Source organism: Ipomoea nil, unplaced genomic scaffold (genome assembly GCF_001879475.1).
Source record: "Ipomoea nil cultivar Tokyo-kokei standard unplaced genomic scaffold, Asagao_1.1 scaffold1525, whole genome shotgun sequence".
Lineage (NCBI taxonomy): Eukaryota > Viridiplantae > Streptophyta > Magnoliopsida > Solanales > Convolvulaceae > Ipomoea > Ipomoea nil.
In genome coordinates this window covers 875,029-898,198 of record NW_017617953.1, presented here as the reverse complement: position 1 = coordinate 898,198, position 23,170 = coordinate 875,029, and the positions used below count along the sequence as shown (strand labels likewise).

At 37.9% G+C, this 23,170-nt stretch overlaps 1 protein-coding gene across 1 annotated transcript; it reads left to right on the top strand.

Moving 5' to 3' along the window:
• Positions 1-22,125: 22,125 nt before the first annotated feature.
• On the top strand, positions 22,126-22,761 carry LOC109189303. The gene has a single exon (XM_019340096.1). It carries the CDS (start codon positions 22,126-22,128, stop codon positions 22,759-22,761), a length of 636 nt encoding a protein of 211 aa, XP_019195641.1.
• The last annotated feature ends 409 nt before the right edge of the window (positions 22,762-23,170 follow it).

The window sequence follows — 23,170 nt, the reverse complement described above, 5'->3', positions numbered from 1 at the left end:
TAGACACAGCACGATGAACGGGGTCCGTTGGGACACCACGGGGATCGGGGAAACATCAAACGGGGAAGCCGAGGTCCCGGATGGGAGAGATTTCCAGCGGGTAGCCGGTGGGTAAGGGGCCACCCGCCGGCTGCCCGCCGGTAAACACTGTTCCGGGCAGCGGGTCGCCGGCGGGCAGCTGCCCGCTGCTGGAGACGCCCCTTCTGGCCGCGGGTAGGTGGCGGGTCCCCTACCCCCCACTGACTCTTTATACACAAAACACCCCGGGAACCATTGTGGAACCCGAAACCATGCTTAGACACTTTACAACGCAATTAACGATCAACACGTAGACAATTAACAGATCAAATACGAGAAACGTACGGCACATAACCTATCATGCTTTTCTAAACATAATTGACACCCAAACATGCGATTTCCCCACCCAATACACCAAGAATAATATCATACGATACAACCTAGGGTTCTAATCACTTTTATGCCAACAAGAATACGATTCGTCTTCTAATTACAAGATTCGGTAAGAATATCACATAAGCATCAAGAACGTCACACAAGCATCAAGAACGCCAACAAGAACATCAACCTAGGGTTCTAATTACTTTTACATCAACAAGAATACGGTTCGTCTTCTAATTACAAGATTCGGTACAAATAACACATAAGCATCAAGAACGCCATACAATTATCAAGAACACCATATAATCATCAAGAACTACACATAATCGTTAAGAACACCATAGTTATCAAGAATTTCCCGTTATCAAGATCACCCATGGAATTATCCCATCAATCACCAATAATAACATCACAAATCATCAATACACAATAATATGGGGAAATCCTACGGGGGAAATCATAGCTATGAAAATAGGTTTTGTTGAGACATGGGTTACCTCTTAGCCTTAATTAATTCCTTGGCTACGAAGGATCTTTCTTTAAGCTTTCTTGCTTTCTTGATTTCTTCTAAGGGGATTCTTGGAGCTCTTTTGGGGTGGTGGGGCGTTATTCTTGTGGTGGGGCGTTTCTAGGTGCCTCTTAAGTCCCCTATTTATATAATTAGAAGTCCTAATTAGGAACTAATATTATAGGCTCGCTAATTCTATTCCTTTTGGAACTAAGGATTGGGTTTAGGGATAAGGGTCCATGGACTATGGTGGGCCTCTCCTAATTTAATTATTGTGATTTAATTCTTTCCTTTGGGTAATTGGTTAAATGATTAATTGGTTTTAGGGATCGTAACACGGGGTGTTACATCAACGACTGGGAGTGGATTACTTAGCATTATTCGCTAACGGTTGCTACACTGCATGTGTTTCAGGTACTGATTAGTTGGCTCGTGAGCGCGCTAGTTGGAGCTGCGGTTCCTAGGTAGATAGTAGTTAGCCCCTTAGTTAGACGGCCTATGAGCCATGCTTGTATTTGGATAATGATTATGATTTATACTTTGTTTAGTTAGTTTTAGGCTGTGCATCTAGGCTCTCAAGCTTAGATGTGGCATAGCACCCTAACACTTATGTTTAGCTTCCGCCTTTTTGGGATATGAATGATAGACTTGTTCTTATTTGGTAAGCTTTAATGGTTTTAAATTATGCTAAAAATCGGGGGTGTTACAGTTGGTATCAGAGCCTAAGTTCGACCCTAGGTTAATGCCTTTAGGATAAGACTTTAAGATATTAAAGCTTGAATTCTAGGTGTTTAAGTATTTAGGATGTGAGAATCTTAGGACGCGCGATGAGACTGTGAGTTTATTCATAGCTTTCTGTCAAATTTCCTATGCTTGCTCTTTGCATATTGTTGCTTAATTATTTGATCAAAGTGCATTATTTGGATATTTTATTTTGGAACTTGCAATTGGTGAATCTATTTGGTCAATATTTGTTCACTTTTCTTAATTATTTGATCAATGTGCATCATTTTAATATTAGGACGCACAGTGAGGATGTGAGACCTTGCATATTGTTGCTTAATTATTTGATCAAAGTGCATTATTTAAATAATTGTTATTTGATAAAAATATTTTGAGAACTTGTCATTGATTGCGATCATTAACTTTCATTTGCTTATAAGTATGTATTGTTGTTGCCTCTTGATTGATATTGAGTATCGTATCATGTTGATTATTCTGTTGTCCTTGTCATTCATATTGATCTCCGGAGTAACCGTATGATGCTCGGTCGATTAAGTGTGTTCCTTGATAAATCCATTGTTTCCTTGCATACTTCTACATGCTTTGTCGCATATCATTCTTTGATTATTTGATGATTTACCTTGGTATGCTGAAACTTGGTAGACTGTTGATTTTGTTTCTTAATAAATGCTTAACCTGGTTATTTGCTTGAGCATGAAAGTTGGATTACTTTCTTAATTGATTTATTTATAGATTGGCTAAGGACTTGCATGAGTTTGCATAAAAGTTACGAGGACATAACTTTTCTTAGGAGGGGAAAATGTGATATGTGATCTTTATGGTGTCTTGAACTTTCATTTGAGTCTCTTAAATTTCTTATTGGTCGAGTCCGCCTTGTTCATTGTTGCTTTATGGTTATGCTTCGGGGACGAAGCATCTTTTGAAGGGGGGAAGGATGTGATTGTGACAACCCAAAATTTAATTTTCTAAATTCTGTTTTAAGAGATTCTAAAATAGCCATTTTTCACTCTTCCAAAACTTTTATGATGAAAACGGTGTTTGAATTAATTATTTTAAGCTACGCTTTAAATAAATTGAACACCGGGACTCATTCTAATTCTAAAATCCTAAATTCCCGGGTACATTGCGTACCAAGTTTTGACCCAAAAGTCAATCCGATTGAAACCGGGAGAAATCTGAGAAACCTAAACCAAGTGGTCATCTAGAAATTATTTTTGGAAAAAACTATTTTGACCCCCAAACTATTTAAAACTATCCTTCTAGACTTTGGTCCATGTTGCATGGTGGACCACAAGCTTCCAATGTGTCTGATGCTTTTGAAGAATCAACCAAAAGACCATTAAGATAAAAAACCCCGATTGAACAAATATATATGTATATAGGTATACTCCTACTATTCTAAAAATATTATCCTAAATTTCTATTATATATATACGTTCCTAAAAGTATGTAGTAATCCCAATTATATTTGTATGCTACACTTACACGCACATCACTATTACTATTATTATTATTATTATTATTATTATTATTATTATTATTATTATTATTATTATTGTTGTTGTTGTTGTTGTTGTTGTTGTTATTGTTATTGTTATTGTTATTGTTATTGCTATTATTGCTATTCTTTTTTATTTTTTTTTTACTGCTAACCTTATTATTATTAAGTGTTTGGGCGGAATTTAAAAAGGAAGACTTTGTTTTTAATAATAAGTATAGATGTATAGATTATTAATAATCGATTCTTTTTTTTCGCAAAATCTATTCATATTCATTATATTAATAGTAAAATAGCGCGCTGTAATTTTAATCTAAATTATAAATAATCGATTTTTTTCCTTTTTTTTTTTTGCAAAATTTTCCTTATATTCATATTCATTACATTAATATTAAAATAATGTGTAGAAATAATTTTAGAACATTATGACTTCTCGAATTACGGATTCTTTTTCATTTTTTCTTTTTTACTGCTAATATTATTATTATTAAGTGTTTGGGCGGGAAGTTAAAAAGGATGATTTTGTTTTTAATAATAGTATTGATTCATAGTATAGATTGGAGTATTGATGGAATAATATTGTTGAATAGAAATAGAAATTTTAATAATGTGGTATTGTATTATGAATAGGAATTTTAATGAAGAATTGTAGTACGATTAGGAAAGTAGGAAACAACATATTATATTAGGAATTGTATTACACTATTTTACAATATTAAGCAAACCTTAATAGTATAGGACTGTTTTGGACGGGAAGTTTAAATGAAGAATTTTGTTTTTATTTATTTTTTTTTTTTTTTTTTGCAAAATCTTCCTTATATTCATATTCATTATATTAATAGTAAAATAACATGTAGAAATAATTTTAGAACATTATGGCTTCTCGAGTTACGAATTTTTTTCAATTTTCCCTTTTTTACGGCTAACATTATTATTATTAAGTGTTTGGGCGGGAAGTTAAAAATGAGGATTTTATTTTTAATAATAGTATTGATTGATTGATTAGATTAATAGTAAAGTAACGTCCTGAAATTTTAATCTAAATTATTAATAACCGATTCTTTTTTTTTTTTTGTTTTTGCAAAATCTTCATTAATTATATTCATATTCATTATATTATTAGCAAAATAACGTGTAGAAATAATTTTACAACATTATGGCTTCTCTAATTACGGATTTTTTTTTTCTATTTTTCACTTTTAAATGCTAACCTTATTATTATTAAGTGTTTGGTCGGGGAGTTAAAAAGTAGAATTTTGTTTTTAATAATAGTATTGATTGATTAGATTAGTAGTAAAATAACGCTCTGCAATTTTAATCTAAATTATTAATAACTGATTGTTTATCATACTTTTTAAAAAAAATCTTCCTTATATTAATATTCATTGGATTATTAGTAAAATAACGCGTAGAAATAATTTTAGAACATTTTTCTCGAATTACGGATTTTTTTCCCTTTTTTCTTTTTTTTTTTTTACTTCTAACCTTATTATTATTAACTATTTGTTCGTGAAGTTAAAAAAGATGATTTTGTTTTCAATAATAGTACATATATAGATTATTAATAACCAATTCTTTTCCTTTTTTTTTTTTTTTGCAAAATCTTCATTATATTCATTAGATTAATATTAAAATAACGATATGTAATTTTATTCTAAATTATAAATAACCGATTCTTTTTCTCTTTTTTTTTTTTTTTTTGCAAAATATTCCTTATATTCATATTCATTAGATTAATAGTAAAATAACGCGTATAAATAATTTTAGAACATTATGCCTTCTCGAATTACAGATTCTTTTCTATTTTTTCTTTTTTACGACTAACCTTATTTTATTAAGTGTTTGGGCGGAAAGTTGAAAATGAGGATTTTGTTTTTAATAATAGTATTGATTGAAGTAGTGACCGAATAATATTGTTGAATAGGAATATGAATTTTAATATTGTTGTATTGTATTACGAATATGAATTTTAATGTAGAATTGTAGTACGAATAGGAAAGTAGGAAACAATATATTTTATTATGAATTGTATTACACTATTTTATAATATTACTCAAATTTTAATAGTATATGACTGTTTTGGACGGGAAGTTAAAATGCAGGATTTTTTTTTTGTTTTTTTTTTTTTTTTGCAAAATCTTTCTTATATTAATATTTATTAGATTAGTAGTAAATAACATATATAAATAATTTTAGAACATTATGGCTTCTCGAATTAGGGATTTTTTTCTTTTTTTCTTTTTTTTTTACTGCTAACCTTATTATTATTAAGTGTTTGGTCGGAAAGTTAAAAAGAATGATCTTATTTTTAATAATAGTATTGATTGATTAGATTAATAGTAAAATAATGCCCTGTAATTTTAATCTAAATTATTAATAACATATTTTTTTCTCTTTTTTTTTTTGTAAAATCTTCCTTATATTTATATTAATTGGATTATTAGTAAAATAACGTATAGAAATAATTTTAGAATTATGGATTCTTTTCTGTTTTTTCTTTTTTACTGCTAACCTTATTATTATTAAGTGTTCGAACGGAAAGTTAACAAATATGATTTTGTTTTTAGTAATAGTATAGATATAAATTATTAATAACCAATTCATTTCCATTTTTTTTACAAAGTCTTCATTATATTTATTAGATTAATATTAAAATAACAACCCGTAATTTTAATCTAAATTATAAATAACCAATTATTTTCATCTCTTTTTTTTTTTTTTACAAATAATTCCTTATATTCATATTCATTAGATTTTTTGAATACATATTCATTAGATTAATAGTAAAATAACGCGTAGAAATAATTTTTCCTACTAACCTTATTATTATTAAGTGTTTGCGTGGAAAGTTAAAAAGAGAATTTTGTTTTTAATAATAGTATTGATGTCGATTATTTGCTTCCGCATTATTCCGTTATATTCATAGCATCAATAAATAAGCAATTAAATATTTAATAAATCCATATTGATAAAAATATATCAAAACATGGAAATAAATTATGTTTAGGGAGAACTAACTACACTATTCATTAGCCAACTATGTAGTGTGATAACACATTGATTACTATTTTTAAATGGGTGGTCACAGAATCGAATGCGGGGGACATTGATTCTTTGGGCTGAAAGAGTTTGAAAGAGTATACCCGGGAGACATTGATTCTTTGAGCTAAAAAAAAGTTTGAGAAAATATATAATACATTCTACATTGAAAATAATTATGAGTATTTTAAAAAAAAAAAAAAAAAAAACACTATTCATTATGCGGCTACAGCATGATAATTATTATATTTTTATATTGCGAATTGAAACCTTTTTACAGTGTCTTATGACATCATTTTGTGTGTTTAGTGAAATTATTTATATCTCATTTCGTCAAATTTTTGGCATGTAATGTCTTGGTGTGTGTATTTGCGGTGGGAGGGGGAATTATGCCATTGAAACTTGCGTGGTGGATTTTAGTTCAAAAATTATGTGTATATAATTAACATATTATATGTTTGTAATTAATATATATGTATTTGTAAATAAATTAGAGGCACATAATATATTAATTGCATAAACATAATACGTAATTACGAGAGAAACTAACAACCATTACATAAAACTATGCATTGAATAAACATTACTTTGGTGTAATAACTTGCAAACTTGACGGGACTGATAAATAATGTTAAAGTGAGAGAATATTGTTTTATTGAACGTGATGAATAATTATATTATAATGTTGTCAAATATCACAAAACAAATCATCTTTCTCAAATGTTGCACGTTTCTATAAATTTTTGTAAGAGTTAATATCATCTGAGATCCTCTGAGTATAGTAGTTTTGTCACGTTTAATCATAAATTTTCAAATTGATTACTCGTGATTCTTCAACTTTCAAAAATTGTTACCATCCGTGGTTTAAGTTAACAATCCACGGTCCTTCAATTATTAAATTTTAACCAGTTGTGGTCCTTCTATGAGGACTCGGACTAGTTAAATTTTAAAAGTTGAAAGACCAATGAGTGATTACTTGGACCACAGATAGTAGTCGAAAGACTACAAGTGGTCAATGTAAAAGTTTAGGACTAAACGTGGCAAAATCACTATACTCGTAGAACCTTATATGACATTAACTCTTTTTTAAAAAAAAAAAAATTTCTATAACTTTCTTCTTGTATTCATTTAATTTCCTCATATAACTTTCTTCTATAACTTGATAGAACTTGTGGTTGTCATTTGTATTTCCAATTTGATTTGATAAATTGTATGATGATATTTGTGGGAAGTTCATATTTATGTGAACCATACCATTGCAAAACCAACAACCAATCTACAAAAATAATGTCTTATAACGTAACAAAGTGCTAACCATCCAACACTACCAAACAAAAGTATTGTTATGCATAATTCAAGGCCATTAACATATATTGGATTCACATTATTGTCTACTTAACATCAGCATTATATCCTATCATAATACATTACTAAGTTGATAATTTGATTACACATTTATATTTATATTTTATGTAATTAACACGTCTCCTTATGTATGTGCAAAATACATGCTCAATTACTTGTAGGACAATTAATTTGATGGGTTCCAAACAATATGTGAACATAGTCACTTTAACTTTTTTATTTTATTTTTAACAAAAAAAAAAAAAAAAAAAAAAAAAAAAAAAAAAAAAAACGAGCCTCTAAATGTGTTTTATCGAGTGACATAGAAATTTGAACTTGTGGCCTTTTGTATAGATGAGTTTAGGGAATTTTGTTATCGATTCAATAACCAACAGATAGAGTTTACAAGATATACAACAACTAGGAGGTTCCTATACAATAGGCTAAAGCTGTGGTGAATAAGTCTACACCACATACATTATTAACTCTATAATATTAACTGTACCAATACTCCCCCTCAAGCACAAGGTTGGATAGCAACAACATTGAGCTTGGTTCGGGGGGCACCAAACCGCGTAGCAGGAAGTGGTTTGGTGAAGATATCAGCCAGTTGATCCTTCATCGAGACAAAATTAACCTGAAAATCACCAGAGGACACCTTGTCGCGTACAAAATGGTAATCAACTTCAACATGCTTGGTTCTGGCGTGAAACACTGGATTGGCACAGAGATAGGTAGCACCCAGATTGTCACACCATAGCGTGGGCAGTGTACCGGAATGTAGGCCCAATTGTCGTAGGAGTGAAACGACCCAAGTGACCTCGGCGGAAACATCAGCGAGACCTTTGTACTCAGCCTTAGTCGAAGAGTGGGCCACTGTGCGCTGTTTTTTGGAAACCCAAGAAACCAAATTAGTGCCTAAGAAAACTGCATATCCACTGGTTGACTACTGGTCGACGAGGCACCCAGCCCAATCCGAATTAGATAATGCATGAATCGATGTTGACGACGACCGAGATAGACGTAAGCCAAGATCTAATGTGCCATTTACATACCGTAGAACTCGTTTGAGAAAGCCCCAGTGTTCTTCGGTCGAAGTGTGCATGAACTGACAGAGGCGGTTTTATGACTAGGGGTAAGCAAACGATCGGTCGGTTACATAACCGACCGAAAAACCGAAAAACTAATCATTATTTTTGCCCTTCGTAACCGACCGAAGGTAGTTCTAAAACCGACCGAAAACCGACCGTCGGTTTTCAGTCGGTTTTGGTCGGTTACCGAAAAACTGACATCCAGTAGATTAAACAATTAATACATATACATACATTAATACAATAATTGATTACTAGTCTCCAAAATCAAAATCACAACTTCACAAGCACCGTGCAGAAAAAAACAATACTTGTGGATTTTGGATACTAATATTAACCCACTGTCCAATATTAAAAAAAAATTAAAACAATAATTAAATCTTATATTGAGTGGCTAACAGGCTGAGGAGTCTCTGCCGATTGAGTCGTTGAGGAGTGAGGACCGTGAGAGGAGTCGAAGACTGAGGAGCGAAGGCCAGAAGGCGTTGGCGACTTGGCGTCGGAGGACGGACTACGGAGCAACTGCGTCACAGAGAAGTCGAAGGGCTTGAGGGAGTGACCGCAGACCGCCTGACCGAAATTCGCCAACTCGCCGAGGGTGGAATCGTGGAAGCCGGAGGGTGTATGGCCGAAGCGCGGAAGCGGAGTCGCAAAGAAGGTCCAGCAGGCAGAGACTCTAGAACATTTAGGAAATAGGAAATTAGGAATTATGATTTTAGGGTTAAAGTAGTATCAGGCTATCTAATGACTATGGGCTTAATGGTAAATGGGCTTACGGCATCTCACATCTAAGGCTTTTAGCAGTATAATTCTAATATTTCTAATATCTAATATAATAAATATATATAATATATCGGTTATCGGTCACCGACCGATAACAGAACTCCAACAACCGTAAAATAACCAAAAAGCCGAAAAACCGAAATTTTTTTAAGATTAATAACCGAAACCGACCGATAACCGATTTTTTCGGTCGGTTCGGTTATCGGTTAGCGGTTAACCGATATTTTGCTCACCCCTATTTGTGACACCCCGTAAATCCAAACTCTAGTTAAGGATTAATTAGAGAATTAATCCTAGTCTTCTTGTTAATTTATTTCTAAAAATCCTGAAAATTCAATAGTCGAAGGACTAGAATTTGACTAGTCAATCAAGGGCAAAGGATTGTACCTTATGCTTAGTGGGTTGTTCCCTTGTTTCCTTATTCTTCCAACTTTAGTAAGGGCAAAGATGTCTTTCTACCTAAAGTTTGTGCTCCAAGCTAACCTAGCAACATCTCTTCATTTCATCCACCAACAATCTAAACACAAAATCTCTACCTTCTCTCTAAGAATTTGGTAGCTTCTTCTCCAAGCTAAAATTTGGGCATCCTAAATCTTGCAAGTTGTCTTCTAAGATTCCTACTTTCCTAATCTTGACCATAGGGGAGGGTAAGATCCTTGATCCTTTGGTGTTTTTGATTTCCTTTGAGTTGTCTTTTTCTAAAAATAGAATCTTTGTTGTCTTTTGGTTTGTTTATGAAGTTGGTGTTGAAGAAGAGCTTTAGGAGAAGCTTCCTAAGGGTGAGAAAGTGAAGTTTTAGGCTACAAAGGTAACCCATGCTTTACAAAACCTATTTTCTTACTTATATAATGATTTCTTGGCTTCTACTTGTGATTCTTGTGTTGAAATGTGAGATTTGATGCATTGTCTTGTGGTGATGCATGTTAGAGCTTGTTCTTAGGGTTCTTGTATGCCATTGCTTGGATATTTCTTGGGTTCAAGTCATATTGTTGTTTTGTGTGAGATTTTGGGTGTTTTGGACTTGTTGTTGAAAATCCCCGAAGGGATTATTTTGGGAGTGCAGGGTGTACCCGCGGGCGGAACGGCGGGCAGTGCACCACCCGCCGCCCCACCCGCGGGGTACATGTGGCTGTGGGTTTGGTACCCGCGGGCGGAACCACGGGTGGTTGTCCACCCGTGGCCCCACCCGCGAGGAACACATATGTTGGTTGGCGGGGATTTGTTCCCCATGATTCTTTTGACTCGGTATTGATGTTTTGACCTCCCGATGTTGTTTTATTGGGCTATTTGTGAGTCTTCTTGATGTTTCGTATGTCTAGAACGATGAGTTAGGATCCATGTTAGGATTTGGTGTCTTGAATCGTGCTAAGGGTCCAACTTTGTGATTCGTTGGACTAATGTGAGTCTTATATGTTCTATGGAACTACTTTTGGATTACCCGTTTGATAAGCATGCTAGTTTTGATGTTGAAATACTAGTGTGTGCGGTTTGTTCCTTCCTATTGAGATTGGTAACTTGTGTTGACCATCGTTTGGTGTCGGATTATGATCCTTCGTTGTTGAGTATGGTTTCATATCTTTGTTGTGATCCATTGATTGATTCCTATGATGTGAACGCATGTAATCGTTGTACCCTTTGATTGATACTTGATTAAGGTTATTGTTGAACCTTAGTCTTCTTGGTAATGATGATGATCTTGTGTGACTATGATTGAAATTGGTGGTGTGACCTGAGCGTAGGCTCATATGTTGGAGATCTTGTTGGAGATTGTTGGAGTGGGGACGACGGTCCCTGGCGGTATAAGGTTGGACTCAGAAGTACAGGGTGGCATTCGGAGGTAATGGTTGGAACTGAAATAAGGCCGAGGGTAGCCATAAGGTTGGAACATGGCATAAGGTTGGAACTTGTGACATGTAGTTGTCACTGTGGCATGTAGTTGTCAATGTGTGCATGTGTATTCTTTGCTAATGAGCATGTCTTGATCTATTCTACTTTGTGATCAGTAAAATACATCTCGAGTTGTGTTGGTTACAATTGGTATTCTTGTCTTGTTGTTGTCGTAAGGATGTTGATTTCCTTTCCTTTGAGAGTGTGAATGAGTCTTTGAAGTTGACTTCTCTCTATGGCTTTTGAAATGATATCTACTGTATTCCGTTTCGAAAATGGTTTTGACTTATACTTATCTATATATGCTATTTAACGTGTATTGATGGGTTACCAGCAATGTTCGCTGACCGGGTGTTATCCCCATGTTATGTTTTCCTTGTTCTACAAGTTTTGAGTAGAGACCCGAGTGCGCTAGACTGGAGCTTAGATAGTTTTTATCCTTTGGTCTAGACGTTTTGTTTTGTTGGCTTGTAAGCCTTTTGAGCGGCCTGGGTGCCTTGACTCTGTAGACTTTGTTGAATGCTTTAGTTTCCCACCTGTGCATCTCTTGATGTGGCATAATGCCCCCGTACAGTTATGCTTCCGCTTTTGTTTAATGGTTTATTAGATTGCTTTTCCCTTGCAATTAAGTTTTGAAAATATGGTAAAATCGGGGGTGTTACAGGTTTACTGCATAAGATAGGTCTGGCCTGGTGATAGTGAGATACTGTAGCGGACTAGATCCCCATGGTGGACTCGGTTCTGGCGCCGGAGGCATTTTCTGCAAAGACTTAGCTGTTGCAAAAGGAAACATAGTTTTGTCAAAACGCACATGACGACAGATATAGATTTTCTCCGTGTTTAAGTTCATGCATCGGTAACCTCTAAAAGACGAAGAATAGCCTAGGAACACGCACGGAGCTGAGCGATACTCTATCTTGTGCCGATTATAGGGCCGTAGATAAGGAAAGCACAGACACCCAAACACGCGTAGGAATGTGTATGTGGGCGGGGATTTATATAGTCGGAAATGTGGTGTTTCAAACTGTATGGCTGACGAGGGGAGACGATTGATTAGGTATGTAGTTGTCTCAAAGGCGGAGTCCCAATGTCTCATAGGAACTAAGCCTTCGGCTAATAGAGCTAGCTCGGTCTCGACAATGTGCTGATGTCGGCGCTCTACCCGGCCGTTTTGTTCATGTGTATAGGCACAAGATTTCCTGTGCACAATTCCAAGAGAATTAAAGACAACATGCAAACGGCGATATTCGCCACCTAAATCAGACTAAATGGACTTAATAGAACGTGAAAACAACCGTTCTACCATAGTCCGGAAAATCTCAAAAACCTTATAGATGTCAGTTTTGAGACGTAAAGGATAATACCAACAATAACGGGTATGATCGTCTACGAAAAGCACAAAGTAACGAAAACCCTCCGCAGAAACAACGGGTGCGGGACCCCAAATATCCGTATACAAAAGATCTAATACGTTATTACTAGAACGAGCTACCCTATCTAAAGGAAATCTGGAAGATTTTCCAAGCTGGCAAGATGGACATATAGCCAAGACACTCGAATTATTTGGTGTAACCGGACAGTTACGCAGGACAAGTTGGAGAACCCGACTGTGTGGATGTCCTAACCAGCGATGCCAAACCTCGGAACACGCCCGGGCTGTTATGAAAGCAAAATGAGATCGCGCAACTGACAAAGTGTACAACCCCCCGGAGCTAGGTCCCTTAAGAAGAGTCGTTTTGGTGATGCAATCCTTCACAACAAAGAAATTTGGGTGAAATTCAAAGAAACAATTATTATCGTTAGCAAATTTATTAACAGATAATAATGACACCGACAAATCTGGAACATGTAAAATATTGGACACTCGTAACGATTTGGACACAGACGGAATGATAGCATAACCAACACGGGAAATACCTAGACCGGTGCCATTACCCACATGGAGGACGTTCGAGCCAGTGTACTCCTCAGACTGCCCAAGCATCCTGGCATCCGACATAGCGTGTGACGATGCCCCGGTGTCCGAGTATTGGGGTTTTGTTTCCGTCGCGGCATCCCCAGCAACAGCAACGTTCGCCTGAGCTGGTGGCTGATCGGAGTAGCGCCGGTAACAGTAAACGGCGGTGTGGCCTTGAGAGCGGCACATTTGACAGCGCGGTGCTCCACGCCCGCGGCCTTGGCCACCGCGGCCTCGCTGTCCACCACGTCCCTGTCCGCTGCGATGGTAACGGCCACCGCCTCCGTTTCCAGACTGCCTGCGGCAATTCCGGTGTACATTGCCGTCGGCAACACCGCCACCCCCGTGGGATACTCATCGGAGTGGATAAATTGGGCCTGCAAGTAATCGGATAATTGGGGAATAGAGACCGCATTACCTGAGACGGCGAGATTGGCGGCCATTGCCCGGAACTCTGGGCTTACTTCTCTAAAAACATAGAGGTTCTGCTCCTCCAGTGATATCGGACGGCCGGCGAGTGCTAGGTTCTCCACTAGCAGCTGAGCTTGGCCGAGATACTCGGACGGCGACATGTCGCCTTGACGCAGGGATTGGAACTGCCCCAACAAATTGAGGCACTGCACGCGTGTTGATGATCCGAGAGCAGTCTCGACGGCAAGCCACACTCCCCAGGATGTTGTCTGTCCTATAGCTAAATACATCACCTCCTCCGACAAGGAGGAGATGAGGAGTGATAAAATAGATTGGTCCTATTGGACCCATGCACCATACGCCGGATTGACAGTGGACGACGCAGCTTCATCGGAGGCATCACCAGTAGAGGCTTGAAGGATCGGCGGCGGACATGGCGTAGCGCCATCAACGTAGCCGATCAACCCTTGGCCTCGGAGGAATGGCACTATTTGGGTTCTCCAGAAGAGGTAGTTGCGGGAGGTTAGTTTCAGTGAGACAAAATGGTATTCAGCATTGAGGGAGGTAGGGGTAGCCGGCGTTGGTATGGTGGTTTCCGTGAGGGTTCTCTCGGAGTCAGAGGTCGACATTGTCGACGGTGAGATGGAGAGAGAGAGAGAGAGAGAGAAAAAAAAAAAAATTGGAAAAAGTGGCTAACTGATACCAGATGAGTTTAGGGAATTCTTTTATCGATTCAATAACCAACGGATAGAGTTTACAAGATATACAACAACTAGGAGGTTCCTATACAATAGGTTAAGGCTATGGTGAATAAATCTACACCACATACATTATTAACTCTATAATATTAACTATACTAATAGTATAAAATTGGCTTGATACCAAATTGAATTATGTGTTTGACCTCACCTAAATATCTAAGTTGAACGTTAGACTACACATTTATATTTATACATTATATATTTTAGATAGGTAATGCCTTCTGCACACCACAAGGATCTAATCCAAACTCCTTCCAAATATTTTTTTGCACATCCGACGCCCATTGATTTGTCGAAATGAGTGTAATATATGAAGAAATGAATACAAGAAGATTTTGGGGTTGTTTGGTAAATCGTTATTAGCTGATAGCTGATTGAGTTAGTGGGTTTGACTAGTTGGTAGCATTATTTGATTGTAGAAATATGTTTGGTAAATTAGTTGTTAGCTTATAGTTGATTACATACAAAATTACTTTTTTCAAAAAGTTAAACGAAAAAACTACTTTGAACAACTTTTTGAATTCTAACGTTTTGGAGCAATAACATGTTACAAAAAGCTAATTAATCAAACATTTATATTGGTTTTTTAACCCAGTCAAACAACTAATAGTGATCAAATAAGTCAAAATTGACTGATAAGCTAATTATGTTACCAAAAAGGGCCTTTGGGGTGTTTGGTGAATAGTTGTTAGCTGATAGATATTAGCTGATTAAGTTAGTGAGTTTGACTAGTTGATAGCATTAGCTGCTTGTAGAAAAGTGTTTGGTAAATTAGTTGTTAGCTGATAGCTGATTACATGCAAAATAATTTTCTGAAAAAGCTAATCGAAAAAACTGCTTTAAGCAACTTTTTAAATTTTAGCATTTTGGAGTAACAAGCTATTACAAACAGCTAATTAATCAAACGATCATATTGATTGTTTAACCAAGTCAAAAAAACTAATAGTGATCAAATAAGTCAAAATTGGCTGATAAGCTAATTATGTTACCAAAAATGGTCTTTATATGGTATTGTTTGTTTAGTTAAAAGCTCCAATTGTCCAATGGTTTCATAAAGAAAGGAAAAAAAAATTAAAAAAATCTAAGGTACTAAGAGCATCCACACTAGTGGATAATAGGGGTTAATGTCAGATGAATTATCTTGGGTGGGGTTAATAACAAATGTGGAGTGGAGTTATTTTACAAGTTATTTATCCTGCAAATGTTGAGATAATGTCAGCAAAAAAGAAAAAGTAGAAAGAAGAAGTGAACAATGGCTGTGCGCGAACCATGCTACACGGGCGCGTGCAGCGCACGCGCCCGTGTGGCGCGTCAGGCGCGCTGACAGCGCGCCTGACGCAACTGTTTTTTTTTTTTTTTTTCTTTTCAATTTTTGTTATTTTTTTTTTCTTTTTTGTTTTTCTCCCTTCCCACATTCTCTCTCCTAATCACTCTTACATTATCCCACAATTCTCCTCAACCATTGTGGATGCTCTAAGGAAACAATTGTCTCACTAATTAAATATGAGAATGGTAAGTTTCAGGTCGTTGAGAATAATTTTTTTTTTTCCCTTCAAACCAAATAGGCTATTAATGTGAAACAAATATAGAAATCGACAACAAAATTAATCTACTTGAAACCATTGAAAAACTTAAGAATAAATTTATTATAAGTATTAATTAAATTTTACAGAAAATTTACAATGCCAATCGGCACATGTTGGTGTTTTATGCCGGTATACTATTTAAAAAGTTGTGAGAAGATTTCAAATTTGTACCGAATATTGGTTGGACAAATTTATTTCAATTCACTTTGGGGTTATACTGAGTATAAAAGTATTGGTACTAATAGATATCTTATAATTTGTCTTTAAAAGTTAATCACCGATTTGGTCCCTCAATTATTAATGAATTGTTAATGTAGTCTCTCAATTGCTTATTCATCTATTTGATCCTCCGAAATAATTATTTTTAGTCGATTTAGTCCCTCCGGATTGTTGACGAAAGACAGCCGGAGGGACTAAATCCACTAGAATAATTGTTTTCTCGGACCAAATCGATGAATAAGCGATTGAGGGACTACATTGACAGTTCGCTAATAATTGAGGGGCCAAATCGTTGATTAACTCTTTTCTTAAATTTAATTAAAGTTATATGTAATGTAATGTAACTTAATTGGAAAATCTGAACATTATAAGTAGCAGAATCATTAGTTGAAAATGAAAAGCATTATAGTGAAAAGAGTTAATTTCATTTTTGGTCCTAGATTTATAGGTGGCTGTCCATTTTTAGTCATTTTTTATTAAAACAGTCACATTTGGTCCTAGTATTATTGTAGCATGATCATTTTTTGTCTTCCTTCAACAAAATTATTAAAATGTCGTTAAATACAAAGGTGTTTTGATCATTCTATACAAAGTGAGTTGACCTTTCTATATTTTTATGTTTATTTATTTGAAAAAAAAAAATCGTAAATGAAGACCGAAATGCATTTGTATTTAATGACCTTTAAATGATTTTGTTAAAAGATGACCAAAAATGGTTATGCCACAATAATACTATGACCAAATGTGGACATTTTAATAAAAATGGACTAAATGCGGACTGCCACCTATAAATCTAGGACCAAAAATAGAATTAACTCTAGTCAAAATCATTGGTTGAGGATAAAATCATTTGATGAAAAGCATAAACACACAACATAATGGAAGCATAAAATCAAATATAGATGTGCCTGCAATGGGCTTAGCTAACTGGTTTAATAGGTAGTATTCGGGAGAAGAGACCAATGTTCGAACTTGGGCAGCCACACTGTGTGGATATCCTTAAAGTGAGCAGATCCCTTGTGCGCACCGGCATTTGACCATGTATTCTGAACCATTGAGTCACTGTGATTAACATCCCCAAATTCTTTATCGAGTCGGGTGCGGGGACCCTTGGAATTGGAGATTCAACTTTTTAAATTGGGGAAGAAAATCAAATATAGAAAACAACTTTAATCCAAGGAAAGTCAACACTAAACATTGCATCACAAGATCATACGTCACATTTTGGAAAATTTTAAGGTAGTGAAGTATCAATAATATTATGTACCAGAATGCTCCGCACTTTTCGCACCCTCTCGCAAATCTCCAATCCCTCTTTTCGATCGTGATCTCTGATCGTGTGTGTTTTTTATCGTGTTTCTGTGATTGTTTCTGAACGTGGCTCCCTCTCTTAGTGCAGGCTGAGAGAGTGTTTCCCTAGGTTTCTAGGGCTTTTTATATTGTTATTGCACAATGGAATCGTCAATACTTTTTTGTGTTTTTCTGGTGATTGCTCACGTTTGTTATCCCCAAATCACCATGGATACCAGACAAATTGAGGAGCGATGCGCGGCTATGAATCTGGTTGAGGAAGAATTCGTCGGATTAAAGGCGCCGGAGGTCCAAGCCTGTCCGGATGCGTCGATCTAACACAATCTTGTCGGCCGTTTTCTTACGGATCGGCCAATCAAATTCGAATTTATGCAACAAACTATGGCCTTTGTCTGGAGACCGGTAATGGGAATGCAGATGTTATCCTTGTCGGACGAGTTGTTTCTCTTCCAATTTCCCCACCCAAAGGATCTTAAGAGGGTCATGGATGATGGCCCATGGACATTTGAGAACAGCCTTCTGATCTGCGAGGAAGTCCCAAAAGATACCAGGCCGGAAGATGTCACTCTAGATGCGGTTTTGTTCTGGGTTCAAATTCATGGATTGCCGACTATGTTTGCAACTACGGAATTCCTGTCGAAGATTGGGAATTATGTGGGAAGCTTCATCGCCATCGATCCTATCAATTTTGGGGGCTCATAGCGCAGCTTTTTCTGGATCAGAGTGCGGATGGATATCAGTGCTTCCTTGAAGAGGAGGATGAAACTTCTGCGTAAGGACAGTACGTCGCAATGGGTATCATTTCGATATGAGAGACTGGGCACGTTCTGTTTTTGTTGCGGGGTGCTAGGTCATGTGGACAAATTCTGTAAAAGGGTTTATGAAGAGGGTACTGCACCTCACGAATTTCCGTTCGGTTCGTGGATACGAGCCGGACCAAGGAGACAGGTTAGGCCAGTGGGAGCAAAATGGTTGATGTCGTCCCAGACGACACTCACGGTGCCGTCCAACGTTCCTGATGCTGGTCCGCCCCCAAGGGCGACAAGAATCATAGAGGAGAATGGCGGTCTCCAGGGTGAGCTTAAGAGACGCAGGGAGGAGATTGGGACATCGGGAAGTGCTCTGGAAGGTGACATAACAATGCTGGAATCGACTATAACTCTGCCAAAGGCGGGTCTGGAGGACCAGGCTCGCCTAGACCAATGAGTATCATAAGCTGAAACTGCCGGGGTTTGGGCGGCACCCGGTCAGTTCGCGAACTCTTGGGCATGGTGTCCAAGCAGTGGCCCTCGTTCGTTTTCTTAATAGAAACGAAGGCGGGTGATGTGAAGGTGGAGCAGGTGAGAGTGCAATTGGGTTTTGAAAGGGCTTTTAGTGTGGATCGTGTGGGGCAAGGTGGCGGCCTAGCCTTTTTTTGGAGAGATACTGATGCGGCCTCTGTGTTGAGTTACTTGGGGAACCATATTGACGTGGTAATTGATATTCCAGGACGACCACATTGGAGACTCACTGGTTTTTACGGCAACTGGGATAGAGCGCAGCGGCATGTTACTTGGAATCTTCTGCGCCAACTCAGAGATAAGTCGACACTCCCATGGCTTGTGGTGGGAGATTTCAACGATATTACAGGTTTATCGGAGAAAAGAGGATCCCATTCGCACCCGGAATCACTCATTGAGGGGTTCAACGACGCCTTAAGCGATTGCCGTTTTAAATGATCTGGGAATGATAGGCGCCCGGTTCACGTGGGAGCGTGGTCACGGAACTGACGCATGGGTTGAGGAGCGCCTAGATAGGGCAGTGGCAACAGTCGAGTGGTCAGAATTACATGAAGAAGTGGTGGTGCAGAACCTACATACTCTGTCCTCGGATCACTGTGCCATTTTTGTTGATTTGGAAAGGAGACCTGTACGTACAGCCATGCGCACCTTCAAATTTGAATCGGCTTGGCTAATGGAAGAGGGGTGTTCGAAGGTGGTAGAAGAGGCATGGCGGCAATCTTTGGGAATGCGTTTCCAAGAGCGGATTGAGCTATGTGGGAAGCAGGTGGGGAACTGGGGTGGGGAACATTTCAAATTATTTGGGCATCGCATTAGACATTTGCGACGCAGATATGATGAACTTAAGGAGGATAGGAGCACGCAAGCAGTGAATGAGTTTTTATTGGTTCGAGGGGAGCTGGAGAATTTACTACACCAGGAGGAAATTTTTTGGAAACAGCGGTCCAAACAACTTTGGTTGAAACAGGGAGATGCCAACACAAAGTACTTTAATAAGATGGCCACAATCCGCCGCAAAAGAAATCATTTACAACGGATAAAGGACCTGGAGGGGCATTGGAAGGAAGGGTCGGCGATGCACAATGAAATATTAAGGTATTTTAATTGTATTTTTTGTTCCAGTCACAGTAGCCAGGATTTTTTTCATTGTGTACAACAACGGGTAACTGAGGAGATGAATATCTCCCTGTTACAACCGTTCACGATGGCAGAAGTGAAAGCGGCACTGTTTTCTATGGCCCCGGAAAAAGCACCGGGTCCTGATGGCATGTCCCCGACTTTCTACCAACATTTTTGGCCGGTATTAGGACATGATCTGTCGGTTTTCATCTTCAATTGTATGGCAAACAGGGTTTTTCCGCTGGGACTCAATACAGCAAACATTGTATTACTCCCAAAGAAAAAGGTCCCTGAGAATGTAGCTGATTTACGCCCGATAGCCCTCTATAATGTCGCTTATAAATTTTTTGCAAAGATGATGGCTAACAAGCTCAAAGGAACTTTGGAAAAGATTGTGTCCCAATCCCAAAGTGCCTTTGTCCCTGAGAGACTCCTAACGGAAAACATCATCATAGCAGGGGAAATTGGTCATTATTTAAGAAAAAAGATGAGTGGGCTTATGGGGTGGACTGCTTTAAAGTTAGACATGGTCAAGGCTTACGACAGAATGGAATGGGATTTTTTAGAGGGGATGTTGAGGGCGCTAGGCTATGCGCAGGAATTGGTCCAATCCCTTATGTTATGCGTCTCAACCGTTAGCTACACAATCCAAGTTAATGGTGAGGCCATTGGCACGGTGTGCCCTAGTCGGGGTATACGCCAGGGGGACCCGTTATCCCCATATCTTTTCATCCTCTGTGCTGAAGGGCTATCCTTACTGTTACAGCAAGCTGAGGCACGTGGTGACACTCATGGGGTAAGGGTGGCCCGGGGAGCCCCGGCGATCACCCATCTCTTTTTTGCTGACGACAGCTTGCTCTTTTTCTGGGCCACGCAAAACGAAGCTCTAAAAATCAAAGAATGTCTTGAGTTGTATAGTGAGGCATCGGGACAGCTTATCAACTATGAGAAGTCAAATGCAGTGTTCAGCCTCAATACACAACCTGTTATACGCGAGCTTATTTCAAGTTGTATTGGTGTTCAATTAACTGCAGACCTGGGCCGTTATTTAGGCCTTCCCTCGATACTTGGCCGAAACAAAACGGCTACATTCAGGTACGTTGAGGAAAAGATCCGGGAGCCGATAGGCATGTGGCAACATAAACTTTTGTCAAGGGCAGGTAAAGAGATCCTAATCAAGAACATAGTTCAGTCTTTGCCTATTTTCACCATGTCTACTTTTTTGCTTCCAAGACGGACTTGTGATTCTATTGAAAAATGTCTTAATCGGTATTGGTGGGGTGGCGAGGGTACAGGAAGTCGTGGGGTTCACTGGTTGAGTTAGTCCCGCTTATGTGCACCAAAAGTGTAGGGGGGTTTGGGTTTTAAGAAGTTGCATGAATTCAATATAGCTTTGCTTGCAAAACAGGGGTGGCGGCTTTTAATACATCCGGAGTCGTTGGTGTGTAGATTGTTGAAAGCAAAGTACTTCCCGAACAGTGAGTTTCTGGAAGCACAAATTGGGAACAATCCTAGCTATTTATGGCGGAGCATCCTCGCAGGTCAGGAAATTCTGAAGATGGGGGTGGCGCGACGTATTGGTGATGGTGCAGACACTAAAATTTGGGATTGGGGCTGGTTATCGGATAATTCTTATCCTTACCTGCAAACGCCCTGTATTGATGAGTTGCGGGATGCTCGTGTAAGTGGTCTGCTGACGGTCGAGGGAAACTGGGATACTGATGTGGTAAGAGACATTTTTGTGGAAAAAGATATTCAGAGGATTCTTGCAACTCCAGTAAGCCGTTTTTTCAGAGACTCGTGGAGATGGATTGGCGATTTGAGGGGGAAATACATGGTGAAACAGGGGTACCGTTTACTTATGACAAATGAACAACGAACTGGTGAGACGGAAGGTTTCAATGCGTGAAAACGGTTGTGGTCACTGCCAATTCCGCCAAAGCTTAAAAATCTGTTGTGGCGCTGTGCTAGGGGTGTGCTCCCGGTACGTGAAAATTTAAAGACGAGGCATGTTTGGATAGGGGGCTGTCCGTTATGTGGTTTTATTGTTGAGACCCAGGAACACCTATTTGGCGAGTGCTGGTTTGCTGCGGAACTATGGGGTCAGGGTGATGTGCTTCAGGGACGTTCGTGGCCTTCGTTCATGGAATCAATTCTGGGAATCTCGGACGTGAAGCAGGCCGTAACAATGGCAACCATAATGGAGGTGATCTGGGCATCAAGGAATGAGAGCGTTTGGCGCAATGTGTCGCCAGCCATTTTGCCGATGCGTAACAAGGTTCTCACGCTTCAATCTACTTGGCAAGAAACGTTCAGCAGCATCGTACGAGAGGGGACAGCCACAACCGCAGCTGCTTGGAAGCCACCACCGAGGGGAAATCTTAAATGTAATGTTGACGCTGCTATCTTCTCAGGTGGAGCTGGTTTCAGCGCGGTGCTCCGTGATCACACCGGCAGTTTTGTGGCGGCGAAGAGTGGCCATGTTGTGGGCATTCAAGATCCTTTCATAGCAGAGCTGATCGCGGCAAAGGAGGCCCTAACTTGGCTGAAAGGCCTACAGTCCTCATGCATTATTATTGAATCCGATTGTTTAAATTTTTGTAATGCTTTCAATTCTAGTTTTTCAGATTATTCGTATGTAGGGTTACTTGTTAAGCAATGTTTATCTATTGCTAATGGCATTGGTGATGTGAGTGTTCGCCATGTCAAGAGATCAACGAACCAAGTGGCTCACGAATTAGCACGGGCAACTGGTTCTTTGGCTGTTTCAGGAGAGTTGGTTGTTATCCCGCCAACATGTATTTCCGATTTTTTAAGCTATTAATGAAGTCTGTTTCGTTTGTTTCAAAAAAAAAAATAATAATATTATGTACCAATTTGTTAATAATGAAGAATAAATTGTATCACACAAAAATAAATAAATAGCATAACATATATGTGCCATATACAACATATCATTATTGTATCACAAAAACAAAACAAAAAAAAAAAAAACAAAAAAAAAAAAAAACAAAAACAAAAAAAATCAAAAAACAAAAAACAAAAAAAAAAAAAACAAAACAAAACAAAAAACAAAAACAAAACATATATGTGCTATACACAACATAGCGAATTAACGATACATAATACTCTATTATTTCTTAAAATATAATTTGTTAATTGGCTTATACCATATACCATAGGACACGAAAAACTTTCCCCATTTTATTAATCAAATGATAGGACCAAAAAGT